Here is an 18,612-nt window from a genome sequence, read left to right as displayed (position 1 = left end):
TATTAGCTGTGTTTTAAGTGAAGCTCCCTGCACTAAGCCAAGGTAATATGTTTGTTTCAGGATCATGGGACTGGTGCGCTAGTTATTAGTTCACTCTTGGACTTCCTTACTTTTGCCCTGTGTGCTCCATATAGTGAGACAACAGAGGGGCAGCAGTTCGATATGCTCTTGGAGATGGTAGCATCCAATGGAAGAACACTCTTTAAACTCTTTCAGGTGAGAGCTTACACTTTTATCAGGTAACAACTAATCCGCGAGAACCACTTTTCGGTCAGTTTATTTTTAAAATAATGTATAAGTGCTTCTGTGGTAATCTAAATAAATACAGCCTAGTATGTTATTGTATTAGAATATGTCACTGACTTCTTGATGTTTCACGTAGAGCTCTATTGATGGCTTTTGATCAGTATTTGACTCTGTTGCCCATCTTTTCCATCTTGAAAGTAGTGAAAAACTGACTTTTTTCCTGTGGTCAACTCAGAGTTCTCTTTTCTTTATAAATTTCCAAATATTAAGGTGAGCTTTAGCAGGGCCTTTCATGAGCAATTGAAAACATTTATTTCATATAATGCCATCATGTTTATTATGTACATGTCTATATATGATATTTATGTTTATAAATGTCTATTTCTGTTATGTTAATATCATAATTATTTGATATTTATCATTCCAATAAGTAGAATATATATAAGTATTCACATTAGTGCTAGCTGTTTCTACTTCTGTAAACTCTTTGTTTTTAGTATCAAAGCTATATTATAAGAATACCTAAAATTTTTAAACCAGACTGTGAACTGACTTTGAGATGTAGCTTTTTATTAATTTTACGGCTTGAAAGGGTGAAAGGGTTTCACTTTCAATTTTATGGCTTAATACCTTGCATAAAACTGTGTATCCCTCTGAAGAGCAACCCCTAAATATGTTGGAATAAAACTCTTTTATTCTGTGATACTTTTTTCTCCCTATTTTAAAGCATCCTTCCATGGCAATTATAAAGGGAGCTGGATTGGTTATGAAGGCAATAATAGAGGTGAGAAAACAATTTTGAAAGTTCAACTTACTTGAATGTTAACTGGCTATTTTAACTTGGGCTGACAAAGTTACTTTCAGTCTTTTATGGGAAGTATGCAGTATTTCTGGGTAAGAAAAGTAATTTAAAATGTTTATATTCCTTTTAAACTAGTTGTAACAACAATCCTAAATAATAAACTAAGAACTTAAAGTTCTTAAGTAAGTAGATTTAGAGCAAATGAATTTTTCTGGTCCTCCATTATTTGTTTTATTTTAAAAGAAAAGTTAGCATTCTTTCTTCCTCTCTCTTGGTGGTAGTGGTGATGGTATTGAAACTTCATTCAGGTACTAAGTCTATATGGAAATCTATTAATGGAGTTAGTTTATAGCCAAGTAGTATTAAATAAATATTGTAACAAAAACTTCGTCATGCTAACCTGCATATATGTTTAAGCCCCAGAGATCAGGACATGATATTGTTGGACAGGAACTCTTGCTTCTCCAGGATAGTTGCTTTAGCCTTACCACCTGGTAGCTCAGGTGGGAAAGAAAGAATCTGCTTGCAATGTAGGAGACCCCAGTTCGATTCCTGGGTTGGGAAGATCCCCTGGAGAAGGGACAGGCTACCCATTCCAGTTTACTTGGGCTTCCCTGGCGGCTCAGATGGTAAAGAAGCCGCCTGCTCTGTGTGATATGGGTTCGATCCCTCAATTGGGAAGATCCCCTGAAGAAGGGAACGGCTACCCACTCCAGTATTCTCACCTGGAGAATTCCATGGACAGAGGAGCCTGGCAGGCTACAGTCCTTGGGGTCACAAAGAATTAGATACAAAACTGAGCGACTTTGTATAAATAGATAGATAGATATTTTTTAGAAGATGAGATTGTGGCTATTAATATGAGCTTATATTACTGGATGTTTACAATATCAGTCTAATGGCTTTTGAATTTTTATATACTTTTGTTGTCATAATTGGATAAAATGTAAGAGTGCTTCCTTTGTCAAAAAACTCTGCCATTATAGTTCATAAATATAACAAGTAGCTAAATAATAAGCACAGTATTAGTATACTGTTAAACAGCTATTGAAAATTATATATAGACTTAGATTGGTTGGAACATCAAAGTTTATTTGCATTTTTAGTGTATACATGAAATAAAAGTGAATTGTCCCCCTTTAGCTAATGGGTTCTATGCTTAATATTAGTTTCCAAAGTAAATGCCACATCTCTCACTTACAGAGCTTGACGTTGCCAAGGACAGTTAGGACCATGAGACCATACCAAAGAGTCTTCCTGGATTTGATCCATTAATATATTGCCATTCATTCAGAAATATTTAGTGAATGCCAGATATAACCAAAAGGCCATTTTGACTCAGTGCAAGCCACAGGTGTCAGATTCCTAGCCAGTTACTAGAGCAGTGTCTGTGTAAGGGAGGCTTTTTTAATTTACACCGAAATCCTGGCAAGTATCTTAAGTTGCTATTTTCTGATTGTGAAAGCAGTGTATGATCTTTTTAAGAAGTGTTGGATTTTTTCAGAAAAAACACAAGGAAGAAATAAATCACCTGTATTTTTACCATCCAGAGACAACAGCTGTTAGTTTTCTGGTGAATTTCCTCTCAGACCATGTTCAAAGTTATATATGTACATATACATACTATGTATATTTATATACATACTACATTCATTTGTATCAAATGACATATGTACATATTCATACTGCATGTACATTTGTATACTTCTGAATCTTCAGTTATACTATATACTTGTACTTTTTTTCAGTAACATTGTATTTTTACTTTTTCCACACATCTTAAATATCACAGTGCTTGCTTAATTCATAGCTCTGTTTATCTTTGATTAGTAGTCCTATCTATCCTACCCTTTTGTGAAAGTAAGTCTAAATAATCAGAGTGAAATAAGAATACAAAGAACTACTTCAACATCACATCATTCTTTTTAAAAAAAATAAAGAATTGTATTCACCATAAAAGTGAATATATCTTTACCAACAAGAGCAAGCAGGTTTGCAGATGCCTTTGGTAGGAGTTACTGATTTCTGTAAGTCACCTCTCCCCTTCATTGGCTGATATATACTCAAGGAATGAACCTAATTTTAAAGTTAAACAATGTATAATTCCTGAGATAACTATATCTTGAACATTAAAACCTTATTCCAAAGGCAAATAATATTTTTAAATGACTTATAATATTATTCACCTATGTTATTTTTGGAAAATTGGAGTTGCATATTTAATTTTTATTATATTGTATACTGAATAATTATTTTATCTAGAGATATAAAATTAACAAAATTAAAATAGCTTGCTTTAGATTGTTGCTTTAGGGATCATCTTACCCTTTTTCCAAAGGAAGGTGACAAAGAAATTGCTACAAAAATGCAGGAGCTTGCCCTAAGTGAAGGTGCCTTACCTCGACACTTGCATACTGCGATGTTTACAATAAGCTCAGATCAAAGGATGCTTACGAATAGGTAGGTTAAATTTAATTTGTTATCAGTTAACTTGTTTAGAGAAGGGGTTCAGATATTACATAAAACAGTGTTTGGATTACACAGATGTTTCATTTTCTTTTGATTCACCTAGTTCTTGTCCTTTCCTTATGGAAAGATTGTACCCAAAAGATCATTGTCCCTGTCCCTGCATAACTGGGGAGGAAAAAAATAAAACTGCTTTTTTCCCCCCACTCTCTGCTCATCAAGTTCTACACCGCGTAGTCATGGGACTGGAACATGGAAAAGAGTGCTTTGTAGCTTATGAAACTAGAACCACATGTCCCCAGGGCGTTTCTCCTTACATTTCCTCCTGGCTATCTTGTATGTAGATGACCCACCTAGTGATTTTTAAATAACTTTGGTCTGTTAGTTACTCTAAGAATACAGAAAACTTCATTATCTAGCCAGCCTTACCTAATCAAGCCTATCCTAAATCTCTTGCAGTTAAACAATTTTCCTTTAGGCAAATCATCTTTTTTATAAAAATCCTTCAAATATGAGGAAACACACAAATCTGTTTATTCCCTGCTGTATGAATTCCAGCTCTTTTAATTTTTCTTTATAATTCCTGATGTAATATTTTAATCATGTTCTTTTTGGCTTTTTAAAATAATAGTGTAAATTGCTGACTTATGCTTACTATAAATTTCCTTTATTTATCACCTATGTTTGGTTATTGCCTACTGTAGTATGCTGCTCTGCCAGTAGTTTTCTGTTTTTACTATTATGAGAAGCTATCTGCACCCCTTACGTGAAAATACTAGGCATAAAAATAGTCTTCAGTGTTGCCTGTGTAAACAAAAAGATGTAAAAAGAAGATTATTTCCTTGATAGCCGTATATATTTGCTAAGATATTACATAGTAGAGACTATTTAATATCTTATGCCATTAAACCCCTGTGTTAGCCCTTTCCTGTTTGTTTTACTTTTTATTAATCAATCAGTTTAATCAATCAGTTGCATTCCCTACTGTGATCAGTAACAATATTAAAAAACTGTCAAATTATAATAGAAATACTATTTATCATTTGCATTGCTTTATCTTTTATAAATTGCTGCTATAAAATGTTATCTCTAATTAAAATCTTTTAGAAATCATTGATACTATACTTAGCAAATGACAGTGAAGGAAATTATGTGTTATTACTTCAGTATGTTAATAGGCTTCCAGAGAGACATAAACCGTTTTAGTAGTGATTTTTGTTTTTTTGGTGGCAGAACAAAGCACAGTTTGGGTTTTCTTATTAAACTGCTTTCTTGTGGTAGTGTAACATATATGCCCTTAAGTGGTTCTTTGGTCATTCCCCTCACAGGATTCATCCTCATTCTTATTGCAAATGGCAGTTGAATCCCTACCAAAGCATATATTTTATTCATCTCTGGTGAATAAAATATATTCCCTATTTACGAGAAGCTTCTGGTCTGGGTAACAGATATCATCATGGGGATTAAGATTAATAAATGACTAAGTCCTAGATTCAGCATGAATCTTAGATTTTCACTTTGAATCAAAATATACTTTTAGCTCAAAAGTGCCTTTTAAATCTTTGTTTAGACTTCAAAACTGAAAATATTTTCTATCTCTGACCTTGCCAGGAAGTATGTATTAGAACATAGTTGACTTTTGTTCATGTTCAGAATTCCAAAGAATTCCAGAATGATGTGATCACTATAGCAGGACTTGTAATACAAACTGTTTATATTATCAAGTCGAATTGTTTCCCTAACTCATATATCTCAAGTTAAGATATTAATTTTTAGTATTTAACATCAGAATGATTTTCTCCTTAATTTTTATTGGAGTATAGTTGATTTAGGGTGTTGTGTTAGATCCCCATGTACAGCAGAATGACTCAGTTATATATATATATCCCCTCTTTTTTAGATTATTTTCCCATATAGGTTATTACAGAGTTTTGAGTAGGTAGAATTTTTGTTTTTTAACTGTAGTCTTATTTCTTACATGATATGTTGTTCTTAAAAATTCCTTTTTGTTCTAGCTGAGATAAAGCAGCAAACCTTTCTCAACGTCTGCTTTTTTCAGACAGCTAAGTAGACATTTAGTCGGACTCTGGACAGCTGATAATGCAACTGCAACAAACTTGTTGAAACGCATTTTGGTAAGTCACTTGAATATATATTCTTACCCAATAAAATTTCATTGATAAGTTAGTTATACGATTAAGAATTGGGTGGGTTTTTTTTTTTTTAGTTTATCGTTTTTTTTTAATATAATATACTAATCAAAGGAGTTATCATATAATAAATGTTATCCTCAGTAGCTAAATCATCAGTTCAGTTCAGTCGATCAGTTGGGTCCAGCTCTTTGCAACCCCACGGGCTGAGACATGCCAGGCTTCCCTCTCCATCACCAAACCCAAAGCTTGCTTAAACTCATGTCCATCCAGAAGGTAATGCCTTCCAACCATCTCATCCTCTGTTGTCCCTTTCTCTTGCCTTCAAAGTTTCCCAGCATCAGGGTCTTTGCATAAGGTGGCCGAAGTATTGGAGTTTCAGCTTCAGCATCAGTCCTTCCAATGAATATTCAGGACTGATTTCCTTTAGGATTCACTGGTTGGATCTCCTTGCAGTCCACGGGACTCTCAAGAGTCTTCTCCAACACCGCAGTTCAAAAGCATCAATTCTTTGGTGCTTATCTTTCTTTACAGTCCAACTCTCACATCCATATATGACTACTGGAAAAACCATAGCTCTGACTAGATGGACCTTTGTTGACAAAGTAATGTCTCTGCTTTATTAATATGCTGTCTAGGTTGGTAATAACTTTTCTCCTAAGGAGCAAGTGTCTTTTAATTTCACGGCTGCAGTCACCATCTGCAGTAATTTTGAAGCCCAAGAAAATAAAGTCTCTCACTGTTTCCATTGTTTCCCCGTCTATTTGCCATGAAGTAATGGGACTGATGCGATGATCTTATTTTTCTGAGTTTTAAGCCAACTTTTTCGCTTTCCTTTTTCACTTTCATTTAGAGACGCTTCAGTTCTTCTTCCCTTTCTGCCATAAGGGTGGTGTCATCTGCATATCTGAGGTTATTGATATTTCTCCTGGCAGTCTTGATTGCAGCTTGTGTTTCATCCAGTCCGACATATTTTGCATGATGTACTCTCCATATAAGTTTAATAAGCAGGGTGACAGTATATAGCCTTGACATACTCCTTTCCCAGTTTGGAACCAGTCTGTTGTTCCATGTCCAATTCTAGCTATTGCTTCTTGACCTGCATACAGATTTCTTGGGAGGCAAGTCAGGTGGTCTGGTATTCCCATCTCTTGAAGAATTTTCCGCAGTTGTTGTGATCCACGCAGTCAAAGACTTTGGCATAGTCAGTAAAGCAGAAGTAGATGTTTTTCCGGAACTCCCTTACTTTTCTTATGATCCAGTGGATGTTAGCAATTTGATCTCTGGTTCCTCTGCCTTTTCTAAATCAAGCTGGAACATCTGGAAGTTCACAGTTTATGTACTGTTGAAGCCTGGCTTGGAGAATTTTGAGCAGTACTTTGCTAGCATGTGAGATGAGTGCAATTGTGTGGTAGTTTGAACTTTCTTTGGCATTGCCTTTGTTTGGTATTGGAATGAAAACTGATCTTTTCTAGTCCTGTGGCCACTGCTGAGTTTTCCAAATTTGCTGGCATAATGAGTGCAGCACTTTCACAGCATCACCTTTTAGGATATGAAATAGCTCTACTAGAATTCCATCACCTCCACTACCTTTGTTTGTAGTAATGCTTCCTGAGGCCCACTTGACTTCACACTCCAGGATGTCTGGCTCTAGGTGAGTGTCATACCATCGTCGTTCTCTGGGTCATGAGGATATTTTTTATATAGTTCTTTTCTGTATTCTTGCCACCTCTTTTTAGTGTCTTCTTTTTCTATTAGGTCCATATACCATTCCTTCCTTTATATTGCCCATCTTTGCATGAAATATTCCCCTGTTATCTCTGATTTTCTTGAAGAAATCTCTAGTCATACCCATTCTGTTGTTTTCCTCTATTTCTTTTCATTGATCACTGAGGAAGGCTTTCTTATGTCTTCTTGCTATTCTTTGGAACTCTGCATTCAGATGGGTGTATCTTTCCTTTTCTCCTTTGCCTTTACCTTCCTTTATTTTCTCAGCTGTTTGTGAGGCCTCCTCAGACATCCATTTTGCCTTTTTGCTTTTCTTTTTCTTGGGGATGGTTTTGATCACTGCCTCCTGTACAGTGTCATGAACCTCCATCCATAGTTCTTCAGGCACTCTGTCTATCAGATCTAATCCCTTGAATCTATTTTTCACTTCCACTGTATAATCATAAAAAATTTGATTTAGGTCAAATCTGAGTGGTTTTCCCTACTTTATTAAATTTAAGTCTGAATTTTGCAAATAGGGAAGTCATCTGAGCCACAGTCAGCTCCTGGTCTTGTTTTTGCTGACTGTATAGAGTTTCTCCATCTTTGGCTACAAAGAATGTAATCAATCTGATTTTGGTATCGACCATCTGGTTATGTCCATGTGTAGAGTCGTCTCTGTGTTGTTGGAAGAGGGTGTTGCCCATGACCCATGCATTGAGTACTTTGTGTACTCCAAGACCAAATTTACCTGTTACTCCAGGGATCTCTTGACTTCCTACTTTTGCATATCAGTCCTCTATGATGAAAAGGACATCTTTTTTTTGGTGTTATGTCTAGAAGGTCTTGTAGGTCTTCATATAACCGTTCAGCTTTTTCAGCATTAGTGTTTGAGGCATATACTTGGATAACTGTGATATTGAATGGTTTGCCTTGGAAATAAACAGAGATCATTCTTTTGTTTTTGAGATTGCACCCAAGTACTGCATTTCGGACTCTTTGTTGACTGTTAGGGCTACTCCATTGCTTCTAAGGGATTCTTGCCCACAGTAGTAGATACAGTGATTGTCTGAATTAAATTTGCCCATTCCAGCTAAGTCATTGTATTAATTTATTTGGTATTTGAAGGCTAGATTTTGTGTGTGCAGTTGTTTTGAAAATGGATTGTATATCTTGTTTTTTTTTGTTGTTGTTTTTAGCCCCCAGGCTTGCTGGCATACTTGGACAGCTCTGATCCAGTTCCTGAGAAGGATACTGATAGGATGCATGTTAGAGATAATGTGAAAATAGCAATGGTAAATATCCTTGTCCTAAGTGTTTTTTCAGTATGATGGAGTACTTTTTTGTGAAACATTATTAATTAATAGTGTTCCTTTAAATTATTACTATTAACAGCTTTACTGAAGTAAAATTTACATCCCCCAAATTTTACCTATTTTTAGTGTACAGTTCTGTAATCTTTAGAATTAAGCAGTTATCACCATAATCTAATTTTATGAATAGTAATTATCTTGTATTTTTTCCTCTAACTCAGCATATAGGCACATTAAATAATGGATTTTTAAAAAATTTGTTTCAAATGTATAAAGTGATATTAACACATAATATATAATTGATAAATGGTGAAAGAGGCTAACACTGAAAAAATTAATCTAGGTAGGGCTTTTATTCCTTTACAAAGCAGTCTTAATTATGACTGTTGGCTATCTTTGAGAAAATTATTCAACTTTCAAGATATGCTGTTGTAATGATGTCATATAACAATTAGAATGTGTTTGTTTCCTTTCTTCACCTCATTTCTCTGTCTGCACCCATCTCCCACTTAATATCTTGCTATCCCTCTAAAAGTATTCATTTTGAAAAATAGAAAAGTTAAGATTTCTTGGACAAAATATATAATTTGTTGTGGAAATGTTCACTTTGTTTTTCCATTTTTTTTTCTGAGTGTTTAATCGTGTAAAATAGTATCTCACTCTAATTATATTTTTAAAATAAATTCACAAATATAGGACTGTAATCGAATTCAACATTATTTAATAGGATCAGTATGGAAAATTTAATAAAGTTCCAGAGTGGCAAAGACTAGCTGGAAAAGCTGCTAAAGAAGTTGAAAAATTTGCCAAAGAAAAAGTGGATCTTGTCTTAATGCACTGGAGGGATAGAATGGGCATTGCACAAAAAGAGGTAAAAATAAAGTCTTCTTCTGAACTTCTAAGACTTCCATGTATCCTAGGTTACTTCAGTTGTCACTGTTCGTAGAGATGGTAGTCAGATACTTCTGACGGAACACCTGAAGAAATGTCACCTAGTTCTGATTGTATTTTATATAAATTCTTAATTCATAGTTTCATGAATCAATGGTTAGGATTTTAATCATTTGACATAAAATTCCATTCTTGGGCTTCCCTGGTGGCTCAGATGGTAAAGAATCTGCCTGCAGTGCAGGAGACCTGGGTTCAATCCCTGGGTTGGCAAGATCCCCTGGAGAAGAGCATGGCAACCCACTTCAGTATTCTTGCTTGAAGAATTCATGGACAGAGGGGTCTGGTGGGCTCCGGTCCATGACTGTGGAGCCTTGCAGGCTCTAGTCCATGGGGTCACAGAGTCGAACATAACTGAGCAACCGCCACTTTCACTTTCACTTTCCACTCTTAATTTTTCTTCCATAACTTAACAGTTTCCATACTTCTAATTTCATATATATCCTTTTCCTTCCTTCTCTGAACTTTGTTTTGTTAACTATTCAAATAAAATGGCCCTTCTTGTTTAGCTTTTTTGAGACAAGTATTTTGAAAATAAGATTAACATTGTTAAATTTACTGTATGTACTTAAATTTCATTATTAGTTCCTCAAATCAAGGTCAGGTCTGAAACAGTTTGTTTCATTCTTCAGCATGTAGTATGTGCTAGAGAACCTCATCCAGTAATGTTCATCCTTCTAAGATGGAATGTACAGTGGTTGAAAATGGTTTAAGGTTTCATGGAGAAGTTGACTTGATCTCGGATTTGTTGACAACATTTATATTCTTTCTCTTGAACCATCTCTTTATTTATGGTAGCTGTTTTCTTATTCAAGGAAAATAATATGTTTCTAAAAACAAATAGGTTTCTTAACGAATTTCCAGAATGTCTAAACGTAAGGCATCAGGTGCACCAGAACAGAAATATTATTGTCTTATGTGTCTGTCTGAAATTGAGACCAACATTCAGTTCTTTAGAACGTGAGCACAATGAGTTAATGTTAATTTGAATGAGTGACATATCATTATAAAGAATCAATAGATAGGCTTTCAAATGTCTAGGGTAGTAAAAAGACTGAACTTTGAATTGGTTAACCTACATCTGAGCCTGGTTCTGTCACTTACTAACCCATATGGTAAGTTAACGGTTTTCAGAATTTTACTTTCCTCTTTCTTAAAATCAGAATAGCAGTACCTCTTATCTCTGTCCTTTGAGGTTGCTTTGATGTACAAGGAAGTTAGTATTAAAAGTATGTATATAAAAGGCAATACATGTCATGATAATATTGCTGTAGCATTTGAAAATATGAAAGGCTTTACATATGAACGATTTTCACAGTTACTAAAAATAGCAAGCTTCTGGGTTCAGGTAGTTAAACCCATTGCTGAAGTAATAGTTGTTTCAAGCTGTTGAGTGTAATTTTACAGAAAATAAGTTTTTGCATCAGATTTCTTACATAACATTTATCCAGTATAAAATTGAACACAAAGCTATTTTAGCTAGAAATGTGAATGGCATCTATTATTTAAAGATAAGAATTCAGATGGAAAAGAAATATTTTTATTTTCAATAATGTTTTATCAGTCAGTTGGTTTCATTTACATGAGATATTATCTAAGGTGCTGAGCAAATAATGACACCAAATATTAATATGCTAGTCAGTAAGTTATTGTGGTAGTAAACTAATTATTTCTCCCTGAGTACTGTTTTCAACATTAATTTCTTTATGAAACAGTGAATAATCTTTGTGACTACTTTATTCATGGAAATATTAATATCAAAATATCTAATTAATGAGCTTCAACTAAAGTCTGAAAATTATTGTCCAGATTAACTATTTAGTCTTAAAATGACCTGCATTTCTTATGTAATTAGAATGTTTAGGAAGTCAGTTCAATTTGTAGCTGATGTTCTGTGTTGGATTAATAATAACCTTTGGCTAATGTATAGAATTGATTTTTTCTTATTTATGTTATGTAAATCTGTTTACAGTTTAGGGGTTTGTTTAGCCACTTAGAGCTTTTAACCCAAGTCTCTAAATCAGTCAGCTTAGTTTATGACGAGCTGGTTGTCCTTTTTCTGCACAGTGTTTACATTTTTATAATTGTAGACTCCCAGCTTTTTGTCCTGAGGGCAGGGGAAATGGAAGATAGTATTACTTAATTAGAGGTTTTAAGGAAAGGTTTGTCCTTAAAACTAAAATTTTGAGCTACTTATATACTGTGTTCAAATCACCTAACATTAGTTTTCATGATAATGCATAGAATTAAAATTTGTAGGGAGTATTTCTTTAGTCAATATGTTTTATATTTCAAACAGCATTTACTTTTTAAAATTTACTACTTTGCCTTTATTCTTTCTGTGATACCTACTCTGTTTTATTGGTTTATTTTATATGGTTTGCCACTTCCTTAATGAAGTTACTGACTTTGGTGTTTTAGTCTATGCTACTTTCTACTTTTAGCTTCTGTCACGTTGACGATTAGTATTTCATGATTGAAATATCTACATATTTTACTTGGAACAAAGATTCTTAACCTTCAGACTTCCAAAAAATCTTTGAAACCTTCCTCTCCAGTTATAAACCTTATGTATGTGCCTTTCTGTGAAATGGGACCATAATTCTCAGATACATTTATGACTGCCTAAAATTTGGTTCATAGACTTTAGAGAAGTAGGTGGGCCTTTAGTCCTAAAGATAATTTGTACAGATGTCATCCTTGTGGAATTTGTGTAATAGAAACAGTGTAGAGATACAGGCTCACTCATTTTTATTTTAAAAAAAATTTCCCCCCCTTTTAACAATTAATTTCAGGACAGAAACAATATGGTGAGTTTAAGTCCCTGCTACATGTGTGAAATGACTAAACTGCCTGGTATGTGAAGTTGTCTTAGATATTCTTGGTTTAGTAAATTAATTCAAGTTTTACTTCACATGTGTATGAATATAGTGACTTAGTTTTTGTCCATCAGCTATTTCAATTTATACTTGTTCCTCTTGGCTTTGGTAGCAGTTTAGTAACCTCTACTCTTTTGTGTTTATTGTTTTGCTGTGATATGATTTTTATATTAACTGCATGTAAATGTTTAAAATAAGTCACCTGTTTTTGACTGTTATTAACAAAATTTGGATTTGAAACAATAACGTCAGGCTACATGGAAACTATTTCAGCAACACTATAGTAATATATGCTGACAAAGTATTATAAATACATTGTGATATAATCTCATATTCTATATTATATTTTATAGATTCTATCTCATTAATTTTGTCTCTGCCAAAATTTGATAATGGAAATGTTTCTCATCACTTACAAAATAATGATATTCTCACTGAGCTTATTTAATAGTTCCTGATTGAGCACTATGACATTTTTTTCTTTTCCAGAATATAAATCAAAAGCCAGTAGTTCTTCGAAAGAGAAGACAAAGAATAAAAATAGAAGCAAACTGGGATCTCTTCTATTATAGGTAAACTTTAGGCCTCTTTTCCAGTTTTTAAATTTAGCATTGGTCTTAGAAAAATCATGACAGTTTTTTGTTTGTTTGTTCGTTTTTGCCTGAATGCAGTGCTTTATGCTGTAGGTATTTTTTATGCTATCAGGGTTAAGAATTATAGCTGTCAAGATTGGTATGATTAAAAAAGAAAGATTGGTATGATTAGTGATGCTTTCATAAAATTAAGACTTTTTATAGAGTGTTGGTAGTCTGATGACCCAAAAGAACCTTTAGAATTATTAAGGCTTAGAGAGGGTTACTTTAAAACACACACTTTATTGTGGCTTAGATATAACTGTAACTTCTTTAAGCCTTGTTGGAAATACAGTCTTAAAAGAGCTGGATGATGAAAACATAAAGAGACTTGTGGGAAATGGACATCCAGGGAGCTGACCTCATATACTGTTCTAGCCTTTTTAATATGGTAGCATCTCTCCCCATCCACTGTTTCATCCCAACACCCTCCATCTTAACACCCTCCCCACATAGTCACAGTTAGACACACACTGAAGGACTTTGAAACATTTGGCAGAGTTTGCAAAAACTTTTTTGAGATAATTCATAGTACTCAGTCCGGAAGCTACTATTGATTATATAGGGGAAATTAAGTGCTTTAGAATCTTCCCACAGTACTTTATGAGGGTAGTGTGTTTATAATATGGCCTTAAAAATATTCCTTGGTTTTCTTCTTCTGGAATTTCTCAGTTGTGTTGTCCTCTCTAAAATTCCCTTGAAATTCTGGTATCAGACTTTTTAAGATGATTGCAGGTTAAAAGTGAATGGTAGGAAGCCCACCCACCCATAGTTCAGACTTGAATTCGAATTTATTATGATAGTTAAATAATTCCAGGAATAAAAGAAAGGTATTTTGAAAATATCCATCAGAGGTTGACAGTTTAGTAGTATTTTTTCTTGGATAGTTTGTAAGGTTCTAATCTGGAATGTTGCTCGTCCCACACACTGCCACACTCAATTATCCAGAAATTCTTATCCCCAACCTGTAATGTCATATCTGTTTATAATTCTTTTCTTTATTTATATTAGCAATAAATATTAAAATTAAAATATCAGTTCCTTGTTTTGAAATCCATACAGATTTGTTTTATGGTTTAGCTTCATTTTTCCCCCGTATCATTTTATAATGAAAACTTTCAAATGTACAGAAGAGGTAAAAGAATTTTGCAATGGGCGCTTATATACCTGTGACTGAAATTTTACTATTAATATTTTACTATACTAACTTCACAGAGATTTTATTTGCTTTATTTATGTTTGCTAAAGTTTAAAATTCTCCTGTTGCTTATTATAAGTTATTGTTAGGGATATTTGTAGATTTTTAAAATTATTTATTGCTTCCTACTATTTTCTGATTACATGTATATCTAGGTTTGGTCAGGACCATGCCAAGTCAAACTTAATTTGGAATTTCAAAACACGAGAAGAATTGAGAGATAGTCTTGAATCTGAAATGAGAGCATTTAATATTGATAGAGAGCTTGGTAGTGCTAATGTTATCTCCTGGAACCATCATGAATTTGAGGTAAATGTTAATTTTTGTAGTGTATTTATTTTTTAAAAGTATTAGCTTGAAGTTATGCATTTTAAAAATTTGTAATTGCTTTATGTATATCTCTCCCTTTCACTTACAATTTTATATACGAGAAATTGGAAAACTTTCACTTTGCCTGAGGCAAATGAAAGATTAAATTTGTTAAGTACCTGAGTTTTGTACCTGAAAACCATGTAGGAGTTTTAATAAATTTGATCCTATGCATTCTAGATCTGTGCTCTGCTTGTTTTCTTTCCCTTTAGATTCTTTGTTGAAACATATCTGTTCCTCTTATTTCTTGTACCTTGTTCAGTAGACTTCTTGTGTATTTTAATTCTGAATGTGGCCTTTTTTTTGCTGCTCTATTAAAATAGTGATGTGAATAATGACAAAACAAGAACAAGAAATATTGTCTCTAGTGTGTCTAAATTTTTATTTTAGCTGTAAATTTGATCATGTTCATGACTCTGCTGACTTTGCTCTTTATCCCAACTGCTTTTCTTAAACTTACTGATTATTTGTTATTGCTCATCGCCTCCCATTTGAAAAACCTTTCTTTACTTTGGTTTTGGGAATCTGTATTCTTGGGGATTTTCTCCTTCACTGTCCATTCTGCCTCCTTTGCTCAAATTTTTCCTTACTGTTCAATGGCTAAATGTTGATTGGCCCTGAAGGATCAGTTCTTGGTCTTCTTTTTCATTTATATTTATTGACTCAGTACTCTCATCCATTCTTATGGGTTTTTGTTGTTGTTGTTGTTATTTACTGATGGAGAAAGTAATTACTTTAGCAAAGTAATGCTCAAAATTCTCCAAGCCAGGCTTCAACAGTATGTGAACTGTGAAATTCCAGATGTTCAAGCTGGGCTAAGAAAAGGCAGAGTAACCAGAGATCAAATTGCCAACATCTGTTGGATCATCGAAAAAGCAAGAGAGTACCAGAAAAACATCTACTTTTGCTTTATTGACTGCACCAAAGCCTTTGACTCTGTGGATCACAAAAAACTGTTGAAAATTCTTAAGAGAGATGGGAATAGCAGACCACCTTGCTGGCCTGTGGCTTCCTTGGTAGCTCAGATGGTAAAGAGACCACCTGCAGTGTGGAGACCTGGGTTTGATCCCTGGGTCGGGAAGATCCCCTGGAGAAGGAAATGGCAACCCACTCCAATATTCTTGCTTGGAAAATCCCATGGATGGAAGAGCCTGGTGGGCTTGGCAGGCTGTAGTCCATAGGGCTGCAAAGAGTCGGACATGACTGAGTGACATTTTTTACCTGCCTCCTGAGAAATCTGTATGCACATCAAGAAGCAACAGTTAGAACTGGACATGGAACAACAGACTGTTTCCAAATCGGGAAAGGAGTACGTCAAGACTGTATATTGTCACCCTGCTTATTTAAAGTACATGCAGAGGAGTAAGTAGCTGCAGCGTTGGAAAAATGGCGGAGGAAGAACCAAGAAGAAAGATCCCTTTGGTTCCAGAGAATCTCTTGAAAAAGAGGAAGGCTTATCAGGCCCTCAAAGCCACCCAGGCAAAACAGGCGCTTTTGCAAAGGAAGGAGCAGAGGAAAGGAAAACAAATCAAGTTTAAGCGACTAGAATGGTTTGTACATGATTCCTGGCGGCAACTACGGGACAGAGTGCGACTCAGACGGCTAAAAGTGAAACCGCATGGCTTGGAAGTGCCAGACAAACATTCCTTGGCCTTTGTTGTACGCATTGAAAGGATTAATGGGGTGAGTTCACTGGTGCAAAGGACCATTGCCAGACTTCGCCTAAATAAGATTTTCAGTGGTGTCTTTGTGAAAGTGACCCCTGAAACCATAAAGACGCTTCGTATCGTGGAACCTTATGTGACCTGGGGATTTCCAAATCTGAAGTCTGTTCAGGAACTCATCTTGAAACGTGGACAAGCGAAGGTCAAGAACAAGGTCATCCCTCTGACAGACAACACAGTTATTGAGGAGCACCTGGGAAAGTTTGATGTCATTTGCTTGGAAGACCTCATTCATGAAATTGCCTTCCCGGGGAAGAATTTCCTGGCGATCTCAAGGTTCCTATGCCCTTTCCAACTCTCAGTGGCCCGTCATGCTACCAAGAATAGAGTGGGCTTCCTCAAGGAAGTGGGCTCACCAGGCTATCGAGGTGAACGCATCAATCAGCTCATCCGGCAGCTGAACTAAACCCAGCATACCTGAAAATAGTGTACTGGAAGCGTGTGTTGTTGTTTTATGGACTTGTCACTCAGTATCTTCAGGGAAGATTGTTTTCTGCTAGAATATATCTTCAGAAACTGGAGGAAAGGGCCAGGGGAAACACGGTGATGTTCCCAGCCTGCACTGCATCCCACCTCAGTTCCAAGGAAGAGTTCCTGTGGTGACCACCGTCCACCTCTGAAACCAGCAAAGGCTCATGCCACAGAGGAAGAAGTCCTCTTCTATCACGTCTCTCCTGGGCTGTACTGTTGGTGACTGAACACTTACCTTTGAGTACAAGACAGCAGTGGACCAAGCCCAGGAGCATGTTGAACCTGGGGTTTCCTGGGGCCTTGTGTTTGGAAGAACTTGAAGTTAGAATTGAGTTAAGTTAGAACTTAAAATTGAAAGCACACAAAAACGGTAGAAAAAAAAAAAAAGTACATGCAGAGTACATCACTGGATGAAGCACAAGCTGGAATCAAGATTGCTGGGAGAAATATCAATAACCTCAGATACGCAGATGACACATGACAGAAAATAAAGAAGTGAAGAGCCTCTTGGTGAAAGTGAAAGAGGAGAGTGAAAAAGTTGGCTTAAAACTCAACATTCAGAAATCTAAGATCATGGCATCTGGTCCCTGCACTTCATGGAAAATAGATTCTGAAACAGTGGAAACAGAGACTTTATCTTCTTGGACTCCAAAATAACTGCAGATGGTGACAGGAGCCATGAAATTAAAATATGCTTGCTCCTTGGAAGAAAAGCTATAACAAACCTACACAGCATATTAAAAAAGCAGACTTCGCTGGCGTCTAGTCAAAGCTATGGTTTTTCCAGTAGACATGTATGGATGTGAGAGTTGGAGTATAAAGAAAGCTGAGCACCGAAGAACTGATGCTTTTGAACTGTGGTATTGGAGACTCTTGAGAGTCCCTTGGACTGCAAGGAGATCAAACCAGTCAGTCCTAAAGGAAATCAATCCTGAATATTCATTGGAAAGACTGATGCTGAAGCTCCAATACTTTGAGCACATGATGCGAAGAACTGACTCATTGGAAAAGACCCTGATGCTGGGAAAAATGGAAGGCAGGAGAAGAAGGGGATGACAGAGGATGAGATGGTTGGATGCCATCACCAACTGGATGGACTTGAGTTTGAGCAAACTTCTGGAGTTGGTAATGGACAGGGAGCCTGGTGTGCTGCAGTCTGTGAGGTCGCAAAGAGTCAGACATGACTGAGTGACTGAACTGAACTGAACTGATGGAGAATCCCATGGACAGAGAAGCATGGTGGGCTAGAGTCCATAGGGTTGCAAAGTGTCGGACACGACTGAGCAGCTAACACATACACACAATGATGGCTTTAAGACTTTTATCTTCTGCTTAGACTTTCTTTCCTAGATTTCATACTTTTGACTTATGAATTGGATATCTGATAAACTTCTAGAACTTAGCTCTAAAACTGTGCTCTGCTTCTTCCCTCAAATCTAGTTCACATACAGTCTTTCTAATCTTAGTTAATGACTACTTATTTTCTAGTCAAAACCCTTGAAATCATCTTTTTTCTTATGCCGCAATTCAGTTTGTCAGCAAATTCTATTCAGTGCACCTTCAAATTTTGCCCAGAATCCAGCCCTCTTCTCTTTATGGGATTGTAGCAATTTCTGCGCTTCCACCATTGCCTCTCTACAATCTGTTATCCACTTGGTTAGCAGTATGATCTTGTTATAGTGTAAGTTGATCTTGTCACTTCTCTGC

The 18,612-nt window shown here is 35.5% G+C and overlaps 2 protein-coding genes across 2 annotated transcripts in view; both read left to right on the top strand.

Moving 5' to 3' along the window:
* Positions 1-18,612, top strand: part of DNAJC13 (DnaJ heat shock protein family (Hsp40) member C13) — a 159,194-nt gene that overhangs the window by 65,692 nt on the left and 74,890 nt on the right. Inside the window, exons 15-22 of the mRNA XM_069565527.1 lie at positions 61-216; positions 974-1,030; positions 3,387-3,508; positions 5,574-5,649; positions 8,571-8,666; positions 9,412-9,555; positions 13,001-13,083; positions 14,497-14,650. Of these exons, the coding sequence (XP_069421628.1) occupies positions 61-216; positions 974-1,030; positions 3,387-3,508; positions 5,574-5,649; positions 8,571-8,666; positions 9,412-9,555; positions 13,001-13,083; positions 14,497-14,650 (888 nt within the window). The remainder of the gene's footprint in view (positions 1-60; positions 217-973; positions 1,031-3,386; positions 3,509-5,573; positions 5,650-8,570; positions 8,667-9,411; positions 9,556-13,000; positions 13,084-14,496; positions 14,651-18,612) is intronic.
* On the top strand, positions 14,705-17,909 carry LOC138427022 (large ribosomal subunit protein uL30). Its single transcript, XM_069566196.1, has one exon. It carries the CDS (start codon positions 16,097-16,099, stop codon positions 16,838-16,840), a length of 744 nt encoding a protein of 247 aa, XP_069422297.1. The 5' UTR covers positions 14,705-16,096; the 3' UTR covers positions 16,841-17,909.

This window comes from Ovis canadensis, chromosome 1 (assembly GCF_042477335.2).
Source record: "Ovis canadensis isolate MfBH-ARS-UI-01 breed Bighorn chromosome 1, ARS-UI_OviCan_v2, whole genome shotgun sequence".
Classification (NCBI taxonomy): Eukaryota; Metazoa; Chordata; class Mammalia; order Artiodactyla; family Bovidae; genus Ovis; species Ovis canadensis.
The sequence above is the reverse complement of the archived record's forward strand: the minus strand, read 5'-3'. Positions and strand labels throughout refer to the sequence as shown.

Coding starts and splice junctions, on each gene's coding strand:
- LOC138427022 (XM_069566196.1), top strand. CDS start 16,097: ATGGCGGAGGAAGAACCAAGAAGAAAGATCCCTTTGGTTCCAGAGAAT.